Source organism: Raphanus sativus, chromosome 1, assembly GCF_000801105.2.
Source record: "Raphanus sativus cultivar WK10039 chromosome 1, ASM80110v3, whole genome shotgun sequence".
Classification (NCBI taxonomy): domain Eukaryota; kingdom Viridiplantae; phylum Streptophyta; class Magnoliopsida; order Brassicales; family Brassicaceae; genus Raphanus; species Raphanus sativus.
This window is the reverse complement of record NC_079511.1, coordinates 19322286-19343721: the sequence shown is the minus strand read 5'-3', so window position 1 is coordinate 19343721 and position 21436 is coordinate 19322286. Positions and strand designations below refer to the sequence as shown.

Here is a 21436-nt window from a genome sequence, read left to right as displayed (position 1 = left end):
AGTATTTCCAGATCATAGTTTTAGGTTTCTGAATTTCTCTTTAAAATAGGGAAAATGTTTTTTATAGACCAAAAATGGTAACTATGTTCCGTTAAACTAATTTATATTTTATACCATTTTGTCTTTAATACTCTTCAGTATTTTCGAAATTAAATTAAATAAATAGTTTTACAAACTAAAAAAAAACTGAAAAATAGTAACACCGACGAAATACCTATATCAACTTAGTGTTATTTTTTACAGTTCTTAAAATTTAAAATTGTTATTAATTGAAATTAAAATTTCAAAATTGATTTTGTGTTTTATGTTATTGTTATTTTCATTATAATAATATATTTTATTACAATATTAAATATTTCTAAATGCGTTATAATGATTTATTAATTGTAGTTACGAATTTAAAATATAGATTTTGATTTATTAATTATAATTAAGGATTTAAAATTAAAAATTTAAGGACATTATCTCTATTTTGAAAATAATTAGTTTAATAAGACATAAAATATATGAGATTAGTTTAATGCGACATAGTTATCATTTTTTGATTAAAAACAATTTTCCATTTTTAAATTACGAGTATCTTAATTATTTTTTATTTTTATTTTTATTTTAGTCATTTTCCGAAAACCTCTTACTTAGGGATATTTACTATATAATGACCGTTGCACAAAAAAATTATATAATGACCAAATAAAACCTTTATTACGTTCTTAACCCAACACTCTCTCCCGGTTTTCAATCTTTCACGCTGAATTGCATCCAGATTCCACCACATAGGTAAAAATAAGACCAACGGTTGGATATGGAATAAAGTTGTTGTATCGCTTAGCTTCCGAGCAATCGCAGCCGTTGCTTACACTCACCCGTCTCTGGTTCCTTAATAATCCTCCCGGCGATCCTGGGAAGAGAGAAAATATATACAATCGGCTCTTTTGAACAAAATCACATAATGCAAGGAATATAATTCGAAATTCAAATGCAAAATGGTTTTAGTAATAGGTTTAGTTTTGAACATGTATACCCAAAGAAAACAGATACAAAGAAAAGTTTGAGACAATAATTTAGGCTAAAACTTTTTCGTTGGTCAACGACTTTCATACATCTCTCTTTATAAGATGACGAAGTTGCAAAGTTTAGACCATATATAAAATTGAAAATAAAATAAAATCTGTATACCTTTCTGGTTACTAATTTTATAAACAATATAAGAATTTTATTAATTTGCTTTAAAACCAATTACTTCAACCTTACCATATATGTTATTAGTAGCTTCAGAAGATCAACATGAGTCAAATTAAATCACGTAGAACAAATATAAAAACACTAGAAAATACATAAGACCAACATTCAACAAGATAATATATATATATATATATATATATATATAAACACAATGTTTTTCATGCTCTATTGTTTTAGACATTTCCACGTTTATTAGTTTTAAATTATGTAGAACTATTAAAAATACATGTAAAATATGATCACAGAAAATTTATAAAACCCAATCCGTGCGTAGCGCGGACAAAGAATCTAGTATTAGTAAATTTGTTCTAAAAGAGAAGTATCAAAACAAGATAAATCACATTACATATTCAAGGTTAACCTAAAAAAATTCCATTATTCAAACAAAGTAAACATGAAATCATTAGTTGCGTCAGAAGTAAACATGAAATCATTAGTTGCGTCAGAAACACGATTTCTTAAATATTTTTAAAAAATTTATAAACATTTTTTCCGTAGAACGGATAGTTACCTAATATATATAATGTACTGAATTTTGTTAATTTAATACTGACTGCACGAAGTTGAAAAGAAAAAAAATCACTGATTGCACGATAATCAGTCGACTTGTCCCAATGATTATAAATTCAAAACATTCGTTGGTAAACTTAAATAGTTTTTCAGATGATATATACTTTGGCGTTGGTCAAAAATTAACGGAAAATAATATATCAAATTATGGTTTCCAAAACTCAAATACAGCACAAACTTCCAAAACTCAAATACAGCACAACCTTCCAGAACTCTAATGCAGTTTTACGAGTTTATATTAAAAAGATATAAAAAGTGAGTAACAATAATTGTGTGATTATCCAAAAGTGTGGACCCTGTACAGCGTCATAATTGCATGGCTTTTAAACATAATAGCATTCCACCCACCTCCATTCACATGTTTTCTAACTTTACACAACATGTTTATAGTTTTATTTTTGCATCCAACATATTTTATATAAATGCACGTATTAGTTATAATTTATAGTACTCTTTGTTCGAAATTTCGCTAGGCACTATTACGCGTGCAGCACATCAGTACCTAGCAATTTATTGAAAAAACGAAAAAATGAGAAAGCACACGGAGATGAATTTTTTATACTTTATACGTATAATACCATGTTTTATACACATCAATTAATATTTAAATTATAATCACTATATAGTTATGATTATATACTTGGACGAAACATTTTTTTGTCGACACTCATCTTCTAAAATCAAATGGTAGACTGGTCTGAGTCGTTCCGAAGAGACGTTTTGTCCGGCTGAATCTGATCTATATGAGAAAAAAGAGTACCGCTGCGTCTCGCCTCTTTAGCGAGAGAATCCGTACGCAAATTTCTAGTCCTAGATATGTGGGCAATGTTAAACTCCGAAAATCCATTTTTTAGAAGTCGGAAAGAAACCAGCTCGGAGGCAAAGACATGCCAATCGAGAGGGTTTGCAATCATGTCCACCAGGTCCGAGCAATCCGTCTCCACATGAACCACAGTGCAACGTAACTCTCGTAAACAAGATATCGCCCATATGAGTCCTTCCATCTTTGCATGAAGGGCTGATAGACTTTTCCGGCATCCTTGTAATCCAAATCTTTTGACTCCCATTGAATCTTTGTAGAACCATCCTAGACCACTAACTGTGCCATCATCAATCCATGATGCATCGATTTGACAGGTTGGACGGTGGGGGTCCACAGGGAGAGTCGAAATAACCGATGGGGCAGATAGTGCCTCCTCGTCCTCTCCATCCTCAGTTAAGTTTGCTTTTCTCCAGCATTCGGCTTCAACAGAAGCTAGTTGAAGGGTGTCAACTGGTGATACCTCTTTTCCATTGAACAATTTGTCGTTGCATGCCTTCCAAATGTACCATATGATCCATGGGAAGGTTTCAATAAGTGGTTCTATGTAGGCCACATTTTTCTTTTTCCAAAAGAAAAAGTTCATATTTTGATAAACAGATGTACTCGGGAAGTAATCCGAAAGGGAACTCGTACAAAACATTTAAGTAACCAAAGTTGTTATTGCTACATTGTAAATTAATATACAGTTATAGTGGTTCACTTTTAGTGGGATCAAAAAGAATATTCAGTTATATAACTAAGCAAGGACGGATTTGTACAATGAGTCATCACCTCTAAAGCGGTTACTGAAACTTAGAAAACTGGTCACTGACCCGAGGTCGACACTCACAGCATGCTGTTTCCAATCTTTTTTACTGATTTCACTTAATAGTGGAAAAATGGTAATTACGTAGTTCCTCCCAGACCTTTTTTTTTCTTCTGTCCCGGCCGCCATTGTTTCACTCAAGCTTCTGACGATTCACATAATCAATTAGTTTTACCATTTACATAGTAAAACACATACTACTAACGTGTTTCTGATCCAAATTAACAAAATCTGAGTTTCTTTTAGTGTTTCCATGATTCGGGCCAAACAAAGTTTTGGTAATTCAAAAGACTCGTTTTCTTATTCAACATTGTAACTCGGAATTACGCATGTTACTGTTCAGTCCAACCGAATCAAGCAAAATCACTACGTTCGCCATCCGTGTAGCGTTTAAGCGGCTGCAAAATTGGTAATGCGGCGCGTTTTTTAACAAGGATATAAGTCAATTATACCAACAAAAAAATAATATATTTATATATGTGTGTGTTTTATACATTTTTTTATATATATTTGTTTAACCTTTTAGTATAAATTTTAAGACTTACAATTGGAAATGGAAATTTAGAGTTGAAAATATTTTAAAGTTTAAGAGAGAAACTTTATAGTTTAGGGTTTAGAAGCTTAGGGAATATAATTTATTAAAAAGTTTAAATTTTAGGATTAAGACTTGCAATAATTATCTTTATAAACTTCATAAACCTACTGTTTTGTGTACTTGGTTTTAGGTTTTTGATGTTTAGATTTAAAATTTGAAAGTATAAAATTAAAAATATAACTTACGAATTAATACTTTAGTTTTTACTTAAAACCTAAAAGTACTTTGTTTGAGAGTTAAATTTAAATTTTAGTATTTATAATCTAAGGTTTGGAGGTTATGGGATATTTGAGATTAACTTTGAAAAAATAATTTTTTGTAGTTTTTTTTTGAATTTTTTTTTTTGATATTTAGGATTTGGTGTTTAACTTTAAAGTTTTAAGTTAGATTAAAAAAATAGTTTTAAGGGTTGTACTTAGCTTTTAAAGTTTAAAAGCATGTTTAGAATTTTTAATTGCCACAAAAGTACGTGACAAAATCGTAGCTGTTCAAGGCATTAAAAACTTTGTGACTAAAATTTTGGCAAAGAAATATTTTGTTTACTGGCTAGGAAAAATTTCATGACTCAACCGTGGAAAAATATACTTATAAATTTTAGATATGATTTTAGTGATGCTTTATTTGATATTAATTTCATCACGAAGTATTTGTGGCAAAACAGTAAATATTTTTACCCAAATTTATTTTCTGACAGTATTATAATTTTTTTGACCATGATTTATACAAGAGTAACCATGTATTTCAATTCGTGTTTTATAAAAAAATTGACATAAACTTTAGTGGCTATTTCATGATTACCGCAAACATTTTTACTAGTGTATTCCGCATCTGTCAAGAAATCAAATATTTTTTCTTATTTGATTATTTATCAAAGTCGCCAAAATCCGCCGTTAGCATCCACACTTTTCGTTCGCACTTTTCAATTATTTAAAGCTACATCCATACGGGTTTGTCATACATGGAAGTCCAGATATACTTGAAGAATATTTAACGACACAAACAGGTTTTTCTTTATTAGTTTCCTAATAAGTAATCACTATATTAACCAATCATGACAATATTTTAAACCAATCAATTTTAATGCCAGATTATTATATCTTCTAATTTTCTATTGATATAAACTGACAGCTCTTTAAACTTAAGACAACACAAACACATTTTCCTTCTCAACATCTTAAGTAGACGCAGGACCAAGTTTCTAAACAGACACACTCGTCGACTGCTCTCTCTCCCTCTTTCGCTCTCTCGTAGAGAAGTCATGAAAGGACAAAACCAAAGCTCAACATCTTCTTGTAACATCCATCCAATAGATTTTGTTGAAGGTGTGTGTCCTATCTGTCTCAACGAGAGGCTTCTAGTATTGGCTTATTTACAGAGAAGACATGCTCCATCTCCTTCTCCTTCTCCTTCCTACCATACCATCCAAGGACAGAAAGTCAGTTCCCAAAAATCTTCCAAGAATAAAAACATCAGACTCTTCTCGTTCCTTCGCTCCTTCCAACTGCGAGAGCAAAAGTCTAATCAGCGAACCAACTCCATCATCAGTCCAGAAGGTACAATATATATAATATCTTTTTGAGAACTGATATATAATAAACTTTTTGTTCCATTTATTTAACATTAAATCATCTACACCGCCGATCCAATCGTTTTAATATCTAAAGAAAATTTATCAAAACATGTCTCGTCTAAATTTTATCATTTTAAATTTATTATTCACTTCATATCTTCATTTATTTTTCTGTAAATATAAACAGACTAAACTATAAAAAAATGATTTGTTATGGTGTGAAATGATTTACCTAATATGTTAAAACTATAACTTAGAAATCTCCCATCCAATTCTATATTTGTCTCTACAATATTATTTAGAGGTATATCTATTCCAGCCCAAATCTATTTTTTTATGAAAAAGAGATTGCTATTTTTCTTTTATAAATAGGAAAGGATATAGTAATCTTCTATTTTTACCCAATAAGATAATCTTCAGTTCATCTCTAATTTTGTTTCTATATTTTCTTTCAAAATTGAGAATTTCTATAATAGAATTAGACTTGCTCCAATATATGTTTCTAATATAATTTATCTATTTATAGAAGAAAATATAAGGAAATACTATTTTCATCCCTAAATGTAGAGCAAAAAATAATTTATTTATATTTTCTTTTAAAATCATACAATAGAATAAAACAATTTCTTAATATAGATTTTTATTTTAGAGGAAAATATAGAAATGTACATTATAAATACTCTAATTAGAGATTTGTTATTATAGAAAATACATAGAGTAAACTCAAACGCTATCATAAACTTTTTTATTTTAGAGATAAAAATAGTAAATATATTAGAGATGGTTTTAATAATCATTTTTCAGTATATTTTCCCCGAAACATTATAGTTCAAGATAAAAAAAACATTATAGTTGAGGATAAAAGTTGTGTGTTTATATTGAAAATTCTTGTTGCCCCCACCCTCCCTCTCCTTCGTGGGTCATACATTTATAAATAATTTCTCAGCAGAATATTTTAGATTATTGATTAGCTCTTACAAAGTGGCCTAGCTAATTGCTTCGAATGTCTATAGATTTATTCATTTCGATTAATTTCAAAAACAACGGAACAACTTCATGGGAAAAGGAAAAGGAAAGTTACCAACTTGAACACTCCAAGGCTTCACGCGATCATCGATATCAACATATCACAAAGAAGAAAGATATTTTTCCTCGGCTCATGCAACGGCCTCTGTTGACGTGGAGCAAACAGATTGGCAGAATCATACACGTCATCAGTTTCAGGAGGCAGTCTAGCGCGAAGATTAAAGGGGATGATGATGGCTTGAGTAGAAGTAGCTTGAAGCCTTCGCCCCTAACCAAAAAGAAAACGCACAGTCTGGAATCTTCTGTATAATCATTTTTGTTACAACAGCGGCGGACCGAGCAAAAAATTATGTGAGATCGTATTATAAATAAAATTGTGTAAATCTGATTTTTTTTAAGGAATCACTAGCTAGGATCAAACCCACTATATGTGGATTCCTACGCACAATTCTACCACTGAACCACAGTTGAATAATAATGGTTGCTTACAAACTAAAATCTATATTATTTCTATGGTGTCAGTTGACTCCCCCAATCTTTCAAGTGGGTTCACCCTTGTACTATAATATTTTTGTTGTAATATAGGGTGAGCTTTATAAACTATCTAGTGTTTTATTAATATAATATATTTATAGATATGTGTTTGATCGATGAAGAGAGATGAGACAGAATCACTTTACTTTTTCTTTTTATTGATTTTTCACTTTCTAAAAAATGTAAAAAAGAAGAGAACCACAATTTATAGTGGAAAAGATCGGTAATATTGGAAAGGAAAACAAAAAAAATTTAGATGATGATGATGCAAATGGAATTAGAGAAAGGACATGTGTAAGTGACTAAGATAGCTATACTTTTACAATACTCTCATTGATTATTCATCTTGTACTATATACTGCCTCCTTAAAAAATTAGTCACAGAAATATACAATAGGATAAAAACTACGACGAAGAAAAACAAATACAACAACGTAATCTCTTCCTGAAAATAATAGACATAGATTTTTCTTCATAGGTCACGAAAACACCGCATTCCGATACCGTAGACATGTTTTCGGAATATTTTAGTAGGAAAAGCCTTTGTGAACAATTCAGCTGAATTATCGCATGACTGTACATACTCGATGTCCACTTCTTGATTTTTCACAAGCTCTCGTATATACGATAAAAATCTTGGAGGGATGTAGGCTTTGTTAAGTCACTTTTGATATAACTTTCTTTGAGTTAAGCGACGGAAGCCGAGTTATATTCAAAAACTTTTGTTGTCTCTTTCCTGGAAACTATTCCGCTTACATCTTGTATGTGGTAACTCATTGACTTAAGCCATACACATGCTCGACATGCTTCATGAAGCGCAATAATTTCCGCATGATTTGAAGAAGTCACAACCAAAGTTTGTTTCTGGGAACGTCAAAAGATTGATGTTCCACCAATTGTAAAAACACAGCCGATTTGCAATCGAGCCTTATGAAGATTGGATAAGTATCCTGCATCTTCAAAACCAACTATACCAAAATCGGGGTTTGTATAATAAATTAACTCCAAATCAACTGTACCTTGTAAATAATTGAATATGTGCTTTATTTCGTTCTAATGCCTGCGAATAGGAGCATAACTATATCTTGCAAGTGGGTTAGTAGCAAAAGAAATATCAGGTCTAGTGAAATTTGCAAGATATAAAAACTCAATTTTAACACGCATATAAGATACGTAAGGACATAATATGTTTTTGATATCTTCATTGGGTCTAAAAGGATCTCTCTCAACATCGAGAGTTCTATTTACCATTGGAGTTCTCAAAATATTTGCTTGGTCCATATAAAAGCGTTTCAATAACCTTTTCGTATAATTTAAGTGATGCACAAATATTTTTTCTCGGAAATGTTCATCTAGAGCCCAAGACAAAAATTTGTCTTTTCCAAGATCTTTCATTTCGAACTCTTCTTTCATACGAGTTCGAGCATCATCAACCTCTTTTGAGTTTCAATTATGTTCAGGTCATCTACATATAAATATCATAAAGTCAGATGACAATTTCTTAACAAAAACGCATGGACATATCGCATTATTCACATATCCTTTTCTCAATAGATATTCACTTAAGCGATTGTACCACATGTGTACTAATTACTTTAATCCGTATAGTGATCCATGTAACTTGACTTAACAAATCTACCTGGATTTTTTTCAATGCTTCGGGCATTTTCAATCCTTTAGGGAGTTTAATATATATATATATATATATATATATATATATATATATATATATATTCTACGCTCCATATAAATAAGCCGTCACAACGTCCATGAGTGCATTTCAAGAATTTTAGACACCGCTACGCTCATCAAAATTCTAAACGTAGTTGCACCCATTTCCTGGTTTCTGAGAAAACTCTTGGGCAACTAATCGAGTTTTATATCATGTTACTTTATTCTTCTCATTCACTTTTATAACGAATACCCACTTATACCCAACCAGATTTACATTCTCAGGCATTATGAGTACAGGTCCAAAGACATTCATTTTATTCAGGGAAAGTAACTTAGTTTCTATGGCCATCTTCCACATCTCCCAATCATGTCTTTTCTGACATTCCAGAAGGTACCTTGGATCGGGATCATCATTTTCATGATCGATCTCTTTGGACACAGAAAATGAGAACATTCCATCAACATCTTTTATTTTATTTCTGATCCATAACTTTTCATCTCGGACGTAGTTGATGGAATCTCATATTTTTCTATTCCCTTCTCGTCATGGGGATCATCTTTATTCGGTTATTCTTGAACCTTTTCACCAATGCCTTCTTTCAGACATTTTTTAAATCTGGTTTTTCTGAAACATTTCCATTTTTCTCAACCAATTTCTTTTTATTTTTTGGATTTTTATCTTTAGAACCCGCAGGCCTGCCTCTCTTTAACTGAACCCTTGGTTCATTCATTTTGTTACCATCAGTTTGTTCTTCAGGAACAACAACTATTGATGGTACATTTCAGTGGGTATATATGATTTTGTCACCGTTCTTGTATATGTGAATGCATCTGGTAATTGTTTTGTCAAATTATGCAAATACACAATTTTTTGAACTTCCAGTCCTCATTGATTTGTAGAAGGATCAAGATGTAACAACAACATTGTACACCATGTAATCTCTTTAGGAGTTTCTCTAATTCCTCCCCCTAACGCTGGAAATTCATTCTCATTAAAATGGAAATCGGAAAACCGTGCTGTAAACATATCACCAGTTACAGCTCCAAATACCTTATTATACATGGTGGCGTATAACCCACATATATTCTCAATCTCCTTTGTGGTCCCATTTTTGTTCTTTGTGGTAGAGCTATGGGAACATAGACATCACACCCAAAGACACGGAGATGGGATACATCTGGCTCCTGCCCATATGCCAATTATAATGGAGAGTACTTATGATATATACTCGCTCTTAGCCGAATCAGTGCAGCCGCGTGCAATATAGCATGACCCCACACTGAAATTGGGAGATTTGTTCTCAATATCAATGGTCTTGCAATCAAATTCAACTGTTTTATTAATGACTCGGCCATCCCATTTTGTGTATGAAAATGGTGAACTGGATGCTCTACGTCAATTCCCATTGACATACAATAATCATCAAAGGCTTGCTATGTAAACTCACCATCATTATCAAACCTTACTTTCTTAATGGCATGTTCTGAGAACTGCGTTTTCTTCTTTATTATTTGGGCACTGAACTTTGCGAAAGCCGTATTTTGTGTCTTCAAAAGACACATTTAATCATCTATTAGATGCGTCAATCAATACCAGAAAATACTTAAATGGCTCGCACTTTTGGTGAATCGGCCCACATATATCACCATGAATTCTTTCCAAAAATATTGGTGATTCATTGCCCACATTTTCTGGTGAGGACCTAGTTTTAAATTTTCTTTTAGAACATGCATTACATGTAAACTCACCCATTTGTAAAATTCTTTTGTTTTACAATGGATGACCATTTGAATTTTGTACTATTTTTCTCATCATGACTGAAACATGATGTCCTAGCCTCTCACGCTAGACATTAAAAGTACTAGTAAATTTTAGGTTTATTGTGGCATAGGATTCAGTCATATCTATTTTTCGTACAATATAGTCCAGAGGATAACATTCTTAACTTTTCCAATATATGTTTTCTTTCGGACTTAATGCAGAGATATTTAATGTCATCTTTACTCATAGGCTCAATATGATATCTATTTCTCTGGATAATCTTAAAACTTAATAAATTTCTATGAGACTCGGAGAATACAATGAATCAATATTTCAAATTTTGGTTCCCCTGGCATTGAAAAATGACTATTCCAGAGCCCATAATAATCTCTGCATTACCAGATATTGTACTTACGGTTCCGGTGTAATCTTTCATTTTGAGACTGGAAAAAATATTTCTTATCTTTAATTATCATGTGCGTTGAGGCACTATCTGCCAAACACATATCTCCATCCATAGTCTCAAATTCTGGCATTTTCTGAATTTAAAATATTCGTAAAACAAGAATTAACATAAATATTAAACTTAAACATAACATATATCTTACAACAAAAATATAGATAATATAATACAGTAAATGTTATCTTCTTCAGGAAGATAACCTCTATAACACATTGATTCTATCACTCATCGATATTTTCTGGACCAACCAGAAAATTTGATATGTTGGATGAGTATCATCATTTAAACCAAGAAAAGATGGGTTTATAAGAGATGAATTTTGTTTCACTTTCTTTCTCTTTCACTTTTTGGGATATACAGATCGACTAAGTGTTTTGGCATAAGACAATCACATACCCAATGACCTTTCATACAACATACAAATGGCAATTGGTACCACTTTCCCCGCCATGGCCCGCCCCGCTGCGGTCTCTATCTCCGGCGGATCTCCATGAGTTATAAAAGATTGAGATGATTTCATGCGGTTTAGAGGGATAGGAGTGTCTCCTGCGACCCCATCATTTTTCTCTAATGGAATGATCACACATTGTTGGAACGCGAGGATATGAATATCTCGTGTGATCCCATTATTCGCCTACACTTTGTCAGAAAAGAAAGAAAGTTTGTTGAAAAATCAATAAAGGTGAACAAGATGGACTGTATCAGAATCACTATTCATTGGATTTGAAATATAGGATTCAGAGAAGAGGGAAAATGAGGGAAGAAAGGGATCAGAGAAGACTACATGTGTGTTCAGAAACTTGCTTGAGTAAGATTCCATGTGTCCTATGATCGATACTCCCAAGACGTAGCCTACACATATATTTTTATGTAGAAATGAGGTTAGTAGAGGGGTATGTCAGGCGCTATCAGTAGTGTTGTGTGATTGTACGGTGTGGTGACTAAGATAGTGTGGAGTACATTGAAACATTCTAAGGTTAGTAATGATTCATTTCCACCTATCATATTTTCAGAAGTGAGAGTAGTGATTTTAAATTATGTGAGTCTCTGCTGTTTTCAATCCTCTTTTAGGGAGACTGCCGTTTGTTTTGCTAAAGAACAAGCAAAAATGGTAAGTCTGGGGGAGTTGATATACCATGGATTTTATCCATTATTAGCCATGGTATATAGGTATTTTAGGATATATTTACTTCGACATAGAGTTTTTACAGGTTCAGGGACAATTTGGAGGAAATTGGTAATTTTTGTGTCTTTTGGAGCCTTTTGAGTGCAGAACTGCACATACACGTCAGATGTCTATCTATGAATGGATACTTTCCCACTGTTAGATTGAGACCATCTTTTGAAAAAATATAGATCTTTGAGTTAGTTTTCCAATGCCACAAGTCGGAGTTCAATCAGCATCCTTTTAAAGAAGTTATGTCCGTTTTACTAAAGAGTGGTCAGTCTGCCTCGCGAGACGAAACTATCGAGGAGATGAAGGAACGTCGATCGATGGTGCACTGTTGGAATCAATCGATGGTGATGCCAGAATGCGGACTGAGTATGTTTTATGACCGACTGAAGCCTAGAAGCAACCACAAATTACCAGAATACCCTTGGACGACCTAAAAACCCTACTTATGTATTTTCTAAGCCATTATTGATGGCTACGCTTTCTTTACATCTTTTGTTCTTAGTTAATGTTAGGAGAGAATGGAGGAACTTCTTCAGAGTCCTCTTGGAACTCCTGTGGTTTTATTATTGATTCCTATACATCTATTCATCTATGGTTTTCTGTGACAACTATCATGCTTGAATAGATTCACCTGTTAGATTTAGGGTTCATGAGAGCTTAGCCCAAAATATAGAATTGCTAAGTTGTGATATTCATCAATAGGATTATCTTTATTGTGTGTTCTAGAATATCTAACTAGAACATTGATCTAGGTTGATAGGTTTAGGCATTAGCTTAGTATATTAACCCGAATAATCCTAATTGAGCTAGATCTGTTAGAAATAAAAGACAGTTGATTTAGAAATCTAGTGAACATAGTTCAACCTGTTCGTAAATCTTTCTAGGAAGGAGTCATCGATCGAATATCCTATAGATAAATCGATTGACGTTCTAAAAGGCCACTCGATCAATTACCGAGGGGCAAAATCGATCGACGCTTACTCGGCTCAACAAGCGAAAGCTGAGACTCCGAGATCCTGGTCAATAGATAGTCTAAACAAAGAAAAGTTGATAGATTATTATTAAGTTAAGTTCTATAATATCATGCAACATTAGTCTCTATATCATTATAATAATGATTACCTCAACCCTAGATCTAGCAAACCATCCTTCCATCAAACAACTCATCAATTTACCGAACAACTACCTTGTTCGACTGTTCTGCTATATTTATTGCATGATTACTTAGTTACCTAGCTTAATCATAAACTGTTTAGATCTATTGTGTGTCCTAGCTCTCTGTGGATTCGATTCCTAAATACTACAACTGAATCTCTTATTTGAGAGAGTAAAGTCACTCCTTAGGATAATTTGAGTGGTTATCAGGTTTCAGTTAGATTATCAGAACTCAATATCACTACAACAAATATGGCTTTTCATAGCATACAGATAGCTCTATTAAATAGTATTCATAGTGGTTTTACAAATGCTATGAAATAAGACGCTATAATAGAGTACCTATATACGATAGCGTTTTAGGAAGCCGCTATCATAGAGTGGCCTTGCATAGCACAACTGCTATGCTGTGGTACAATTATTTATTACACATATGCTGTGCTATAGGAAATTGTAGAACAACTGTTCTTTATTGCTGTATTAAACTTACTAGTAGCAATCAGTTCGTGTTATATTAAATTTTGTAATAACATTTTAGGATTCCTATATATATATATGTAAAATAGCTATTTTCTGTTGTCATCAATTACTTTGTATTAGCACTTCATCGGTGCTATTCGATGATGGGTTGTAGCAGTGTTATTGAGTTATATATATATATATATATATATGAATGTTAGCTTCTATTTTGTGCTAGCAAGTTAGTGTATCATGACTTATTTTATATGCTATTTCGTGCAATTATATTTACTTTTTGAACTAGAATAAATCTTTCAATATAAATACACTAAATTCTTATAAAGAAATAAACCAAGTCTCAAAATGTGATTTTTTCATAATAGAAACACAATATCATAATTAAGTTCGAAACAAAGAACAGAAGTCTAATTTGCAACAAGCAGGATATGTTCATTAGTAATCTAAAGCAAGGAAAGTTGAAAACCATAGAGTTATTATTCCACCTCAAACGATGACAACTTTGTCTTCAGGCCATGCTATAGTGGTACCAATAGCATCCTCCATACACTCAACTGCAGACGTAGGCCTCCAAACGATGGCATCATTCACCTTGACTACATCAACCCACACACGAACTGCATTATTTCCCAACGGAACAAAATGCACTAACTGTTCTGGGTTGTTCGAAGACCAGCGTCCTTTTGCAACAACTACTTTCTAACCGGTAATGTCCAGCAGTTTGCACTTCTGACCCTCTTTCACAACCTGTATATGAGAACGATGTCGAATAGCATTAGCACCTTTAAATGATCGCAACCTACTAATACACTTAAGGCTTACCTTCTGAGAGCTTGAAGGAGTTTGTGAAGATGGTTTTGAAATCTTAGCAGGAGCTGGGGGAGTGCGTACTTCTGACTGCGTATGAAGTGATGCTGGAGCTGGTGACTCTGTGTTTAAATTTTCGAATAAAACCCTGCTCACAGGCCATGCTACAAACGACTTCAAACAGTCACGAAGGCTTGAATGTTTTTCGGTTGGCCGCCAAAGAAAAGTCTCAGGTAGGGTAACTGCATCTATAAATACTTTAACAGAATTTGGTCCAAGAGGAAGACCATCCACCAAGGCTTTTTGATCACGAGACTCCCAACGACCTTCAGCAACTGTTTCTTCATCATCTGTTAGCTAATGTAGAAGTTTGCACTTGTTCATTTCTACTGTCTCTGGGCTCTGTCAAACAAATAAATCCAACATACAAAACACATAACTATATTTTACAAAATATAAACTTAGACCCGAAAATGAGATGAGGAAAGAAAACCTTACATTTGGAGATAACTCCTCCTCAAGAACAAGAAAAGAATCCTGAGGCCACGCAACAGTTTCTCCTACAGCCTGACCAATTGTGAAAAATTTCGGCGCGGGTCTCCAAAGAAAAGCATCTTCTTCAAATGCCGTCTCAATTACAACCTTAACTGAATTAGGGCCCAATGGTACATTGTTAACAAACTCCATTTCATCAGAAGACAGAACACGACCGTCGGCTACTTTGCACTCCTTGTCACACCAATCGTATAGAATACACTTAGGCTGCGGTGTGGTTTTGTTTACACTCTACAAATATTATTCAACACATCAGTTACATTCAGTTCAAGTTCACCAAGAATATTTATAATTGAACTACTACTTACTCTTTGTGCTGAATTTTCACCCTCTTCCGAGTCTGGACGCTACAATTGACATAAATATTCGGTTACCATTTTGCAAAAATCAATAACCAAAGGACAGTTACTCTTGCACACTTACTTGACTATTCATTTTTGCAAGAGCCTCTTGTAGTTCATGGACCTGCTTCTGCAACTTATTTTGTGTCTATTGCATTTCAGTCACATGCTTGCTCTTCACTTCAAACAAAGCAAGTTTGCTCACACTCATTCCTCTACCCATTGCCCTCAAGCGTCCAGGATTGTCGGGTCCTAAGATCTGAGTAAGAGTGTCTTGTTTTGGGTTTGATGATGATGATCCTGGATGATCATCAGCCTGAATAAACTCAGTCGCCTTTTCCTCAAAAAGTTTGAATTCTGTTCGAGTAGTTTAACTGTAAAGAAAAACTCAGAAGCCAATAAAATAAAGAAGTCAAAAACTTCTTGACATCATAAGTTGATGTGTGCAGCACATTGTCTTCAGGTAACATGTTTGGCAACATTTGGTGTAAGTCATCAAAGCTCTTGTCTGACCACCCATTCTGAGACTTAATCCTAAACAATGAAACTACAGCTGATAGCTAGCTATGACTCGCACACGTTGGATACAAGGGGATTTCAGTCTCTGCAAGTTTTGCTAAAAACTCATCTTCTTTCCTGTCCTCGCCCTCAACTGACTCACCTGACTGTGCCCCCCTAATAACTAAATCTTCATCTAAACATTTTGCTGCTTCGTATAAACTAAGGATCTCACCATTCCACAATCTATCTCTAGCTTCCACTACAGCAATAGAGTTATCTTCCCCATGGTGAAACCAATCCGGGCGTCCCTTGTAGGCGTCATCCATTCCATTTATAACCAAATGAGAGACAACCTCCTCACTTATATGACGATCTAGATTGCGGCATCGGGCGCATGGACATACAATCTTCCCATTAACTCCTAACTTATCACTAACAGCATTGACAAAACCCCGAGCACCTCTCTCATATGCAGAATCAACTCTTAAGTACATGTAAATCAAACCAAAAAAAAATCAGTTAAGACAGTAAGTGTTGAAATGCATAAACTGAACAGTTAAACAAATGTACATACCTGCATAAATGGACCCATGACTTGTCCAACATTGTTTGCTACAACCTAGTTGGGACCGTTGCCACAGTTCAAACAACCGTACATGGTTCAAGCAGCAATTACAAAAAATTACTATTCATTGTGGTTACCGCAAACAACAAACTCATTTTATACAAGCATGAACAAAGTATTACAAAATGAGAAGTATATAGATGTGTCTAAATAAAATCTGTGATTTTTGGACAACTCTCAAACAACAAACGATGTCAATATATCACAAGATGCATATATAATCTAGGGAAATTTGGGAAAAGAGAACTAAAAGCTATAGACCTTGTCCCCTTAGAACAAATCTACTAATACTTGTCCCACTAGAACAAACCATAATGAAAACCCAAATAAGTCCCCTTATATAGTTTTATGAATCGATTAATAAAGTTAAAAAAATGTGATAAATATAATATATCTTTAATATGATATTAACCATAGTAAAAAGTAAAAAAAAACAAAATCATTAATCCCGTGTTCTCTCTCCCCCACTTCTCCGACGGAGCCGAAAAGGGCGATTCCCGTGTTCACCATCATCTCCGGTGGTGCGTCTTCGTTCGCCGGCGAGGATCTCCGTTCCGGCGTGACATCTCTTCTTTCTCCTTCATCCTTTCTCCCTTCTTGGTATTTTTCTCTTTCTCTCCTTGTTTTTCCTCCTTCTCGATGAACTCTAATTTTATTTTCTTCGACAGCTTAAATCGGACTTGAGAAGAACAAATTCAAAGCTTCAATCACCAAATAAGAGCAAGACGGTCTTCTATTTCAATCTCGGTCCCTCTTTCCCCAAAATCGAAGGTTAGGGTTTAAGATCCCCTTTTCGATTTTGAATTTTTTTTTTTTTGATGTGCGTGTGCGTGTATTGGGTTTAGGATTATGGTGCATGTATTGTTCATAGTGAGTATAAAATTGATGGATTTTGAGATTTTATTTCTGCTTCTTATGATCTCTTTGGTCATTCTTGTGTACAACTGAACATGTTTTTTTTTTTGAACAACACAATTGAACATGTTAAGTTGATTTATTTACTGCTAGGAGTTTTTTTAATTAGCGTTTCAATTCATTGTGAGTATTAAGTTAAATTTTGAGTTATATGTTGTTTGTGATCGAGTTTGATTGTTCTTTAAAGATTTATATAGTTCATCAAATGCATCTATATTATGAAAATGTTGAATGTAGTAGAAACTCTAATTGATGCATGATATTGGCTAAGAGAGACTAGGATGAGATGGAGTTATATGTTCGCTATGTACTACGAAGTGTTTGAATTGTTTAAAAAAAAAATCAATTTACGTTGATGCTTGTCATTGTAGTTTGAGGTTGTGTTGATTGTGAGATTGAGTTATATTTTCTTTTCAATCCGGTTTGTATGTAGTTTGAATTTTCAAACCGAGTAGTCAATTTGACAATGTTACCATTACTAACAAGTTGAAGTTTTTTCTTTCAAGTTTTATAGGCATGGCATATCAGTTTCCAAGACGGTTGCTTGCAGAAGGAGCTGAGCCCCAGATTGATAAGATCAACAACACGTGTAGACGTGGAATGCTGGACGATGTGAAGGTTATTTTGAAGGATGAGTATGACGAGGTTTTGAAAGATCTTGTCTTCGGTCCGATTCTGGCAATCATAGAGAACAAGCTCATTTACCCAGGGAGGATCATTCACAGCTTCTTATGCAAGCAGATCAAGGTTTCGAAGCTTCACGAGTTGTGGTTTCTATTTGCGAGGAGGCCTCTTAGGTTTTCTGCGCAAGAGTTTCATGCTGTGACAGGATTGAAGTTCAAAGAGGAACCCGACATAGACTTCAGTGACTGGAAGGATGATAAGGGGTTTTGGAGCAATGTGCTGAGGAAAAATCGGAAGGTGAACTTAGCTAGTTTGAAGACGCAGCTCCTTAAAGAGTGTAACCAGTGGAGTTATGTGGACAGGCTTAGGCTAGTGTATCTGTGTATTATACATGGATTCCTCCTAGCGAAGGATTCAAGAGTGTCTATCCCTCATGAATACATCCGTTTGGTGATGGATTTTGAGAAGATGAGAATGTATCCTTGGGGTCTGGTCGCGTATGATGAGCTGATTGCATCAATGATGAAAGCAAGGACAGATATACATCTCAAGAAGAGTTACGTGCTGGATGGATTCTCCTATGCGTTTCAGATATGGGTCATGGAGGCAATCCCAGACATTGGCAGTATGGTGGGTAAGAAGATCAAGAAAAACATGACCAAAGTGAGATGCAGGAATTGGAAAGGAAGTGGGAAAGTTTCCTATGCAGACATCATCAGCCTAGAGTCCCACTTTAATAAGGTAATTTGTTTTTGCTTTTTTATATTCGGTTCAGTAATAAGAGAATTTAACATGGTTGTTTGGTTTGTTCTTGACAGGGGAAGCTGTTCCCATTTATATCTGCTACTGGGAACGATGATGTGTTTGAAATGGACGAGTTCTTTAGGGAAGATGAGAAGAAAGATGAACGAATCGATCGTATTGTTGCTCTAATCAATGCCAAACAAGATTGGACAGAATTTGTTTGGGAAGTTGAGCCTCTGCCTCCAAATGAGGATCTTTCTATTTAGAAGAAGATGCAGCGAATGTAGAGGTCGAAGATGCGACAGATATACATGTAGCCGAACCGGGTGTTGTTGCAAAGAGGAGCAAGCGCTTGCTAAACGATCCTGGTGTTGAGGCTCGAAAGAAGCAACTGCTTTGTGAACGGGCGGCTGAACATAACAGTGGTATCTCCAGTGAAGTGAAGAGTTTCATTGAAGGTTTGTTCACCTCTAGTTTCAACTCTTTGAAGGAGGTGGTGCAGACGGAGATCCACCAGCGTTTTGACAAAGTCGAGAAAGAGATGGCTCAACTCAACCAAGTTGTGTCTCACCTTCGGGGTTCTTCAGAGACAGTTGGAAAAGATAGAGCATCTGAGATTCCTTCTCCTTCAGCAACAATGGGGAAAGACAAAGAAAAATCACAAAGTCCATGCCCTTTAATAGCAAAGGAGAAAGGCAAAGGCAAGGTTGATGACACTGCGGTTCGTCGTAGCCCTCGGCAAGTCATAAAGGTAACCAGAAAATGAAGCTTCTGTATTATGTCACTGTCTTTTGTTGTAATATTCTCGTCTCCTAGTTTGCTTTGTAATATCTCGGAATGTCCTCTTTGTTTGCTTTTAAAATCGGCTTGCTGAACTTATGCCTCGATGTGTAATTGACTATTTGTAATGTAATCATCTTGTTTAATTGACTCTTTTTTAATTCTGTCAATGATGACATTGTTTCTTAATTATGTATGCTTGGTTTTATTAACAGGGGCCTGAAACTGAAGATTTGATGGATTTTTTGAAGAATTTGTCACAACCATCTACCACCCGTGGGGAACCTTCATCGAAAAGTGACGAGATGGGGACCCAAGATGATTTAGAAGCTGCCATGGGAAACCTTTCTCAAGCATCATATGTTCAAGGTTTTGATCCCTCTCAAAAAACACCATCGGTTACTCCATTACGGACAGTTAAGCCTGCCGGTTGGACAACACCCACTCTCAAAGATTTTGAATTACCGGAGGACCGTGTGAACGACGAGGACTACTCGTTAGTGTTTGTCCCTGAGGATTCATGGGCCAAACTGATTGAGTGGTGCTCAAATTCGAAGCAGTAAGTCTTTGGCGTCCCTTTATGTTTAAATTCAACAGCTTTTTAACTGAGTTTTGCATCGCAGACAACTTAGAGTTGGACCTTCTATTTACACAAGGGAATTAGCAGAACGTATAATTGGACCTAATGTGTGGTTAAAGAATTATGTAAGTTACTCTGTTAAACAAGTTGATGCCATTTTGGGACCAACACACCAACTTACTCTGTTTGTATCTACCTTTTCAGGAAATTGATGCTATGTTGTACCTATTTCGCGAGAAGACTTCTTTGAGACGATGGAACATATCCAAAGTAGCCTTCATGAGCTGTCTCTTCAGTAACCAAATGAAGAATTCTTACAAAGTAGTCAAGAACGACATAAAAACTTTCAAGGTGGAAGGACTGCTCCACAATTACGGAATAGGTGAACTTCCTGCTGACGGACGAACAGGACTACTGTGGGATCTTGATGTGGACCGGATGTATGTGCCTCTTCTTGTGCACGGTAACCACTGGATCTCTATGTGCGTCGACTTTGTTAATCGTTCAATATTGGTCTTCGACTGTTTGGGAATGAAATACAACAGGGATTTAGAGCCATTTTCCCATCTCATCCCGAGAATTGTCAAAGCTGTGCAGTCTTCAAACAAGAAGGGACTTGTTGTCAAGCCATATGCTGTCACTTACGCTCCAATGCCTTTCCTAAACAAGAGTAGCAGCGACTGTGGTGTATATGCATTGAAGCACATTGAGGCACATCTTCTAGGCTTGGACTTAAGCTTGGTGAACGACGACAACATTCAGGAAGCTCGACAGAAGATTGCTTATGACCTATGGGAAGCAGCTAATGATCATGTGCTCTTAACGCGGATGTCACTGTTCTGTCCTCCGAAGCCTACCACACGGTCTTCGGTTACCATTTTATGATTTTATTTCTGTTATGACTTGTCTAACAAGTGTATATGTGAATCTTTTCTTTGACTCTTATTTGACTGTAAACTCTATTACCATTTTATGATTTTATTTCTGTTATGACTTGTCTAACAAGTGTATATGTGAATCTCTTCTTTGACTCTTATTTTGGTTCTGAAAATATTAGGAAAATTTGGAACAAACTAATACAATTAGGAACG

General features: G+C 34.7%; 3 protein-coding genes across 3 annotated transcripts; all 3 read left to right on the top strand.

Moving 5' to 3' along the window:
* The first annotated feature begins 5135 nt into the window (after window positions 1-5135).
* Window positions 5136-7024, top strand: LOC108858622 (uncharacterized). The gene is made up of 2 exons (XM_018632522.2): window positions 5136-5588; window positions 6619-7024. The coding sequence occupies exons 1-2, from the start codon at window positions 5294-5296 to the stop codon at window positions 6939-6941; spliced, it is 618 nt and encodes a 205-aa protein (XP_018488024.1). The 5' UTR covers window positions 5136-5293; the 3' UTR covers window positions 6942-7024.
* An 11109-nt stretch (window positions 7025-18133) lies between these two features.
* LOC130497476 (uncharacterized) lies at window positions 18134-19920 on the top strand. Its single transcript, XM_056990283.1, has 2 exons — window positions 18134-18982; window positions 19060-19920. Exons 1-2 carry the CDS (start codon window positions 18134-18136, stop codon window positions 19249-19251), a joined length of 1041 nt encoding a protein of 346 aa, XP_056846263.1. The 3' UTR covers window positions 19252-19920.
* LOC108847125 (uncharacterized) lies at window positions 19527-21230 on the top strand. The gene is made up of 4 exons (XM_018620317.2): window positions 19527-19736; window positions 19981-20324; window positions 20389-20470; window positions 20550-21230. The coding sequence occupies exons 1-4, from the start codon at window positions 19527-19529 to the stop codon at window positions 21228-21230; spliced, it is 1317 nt and encodes a 438-aa protein (XP_018475819.2).
* Window positions 21231-21436: the final 206 nt, after the last annotated feature.

Coding starts and splice junctions, on each gene's coding strand:
- LOC108858622 (XM_018632522.2), top strand. CDS start 5,294: ATGAAAGGACAAAACCAAAGCTCAACATCTTCTTGTAACATCCATCCA. Junction 5,589..6,618: donor CTCCATCATCAGTCCAGAAG/GTACAATATATA, acceptor GAATGTCTATAG/ATTTATTCATTTCGATTAAT.
- LOC130497476 (XM_056990283.1), top strand. CDS start 18,134: ATGGCATATCAGTTTCCAAGACGGTTGCTTGCAGAAGGAGCTGAGCCC. Junction 18,983..19,059: donor TAGAGTCCCACTTTAATAAG/GTAATTTGTTTT, acceptor TGTTCTTGACAG/GGGAAGCTGTTCCCATTTAT.
- LOC108847125 (XM_018620317.2), top strand. CDS start 19,527: ATGGCTCAACTCAACCAAGTTGTGTCTCACCTTCGGGGTTCTTCAGAG. Junction 20,325..20,388: donor TGGTGCTCAAATTCGAAGCA/GTAAGTCTTTGG, acceptor TTTGCATCGCAG/ACAACTTAGAGTTGGACCTT. Junction 20,471..20,549: donor ATGTGTGGTTAAAGAATTAT/GTAAGTTACTCT, acceptor CTACCTTTTCAG/GAAATTGATGCTATGTTGTA.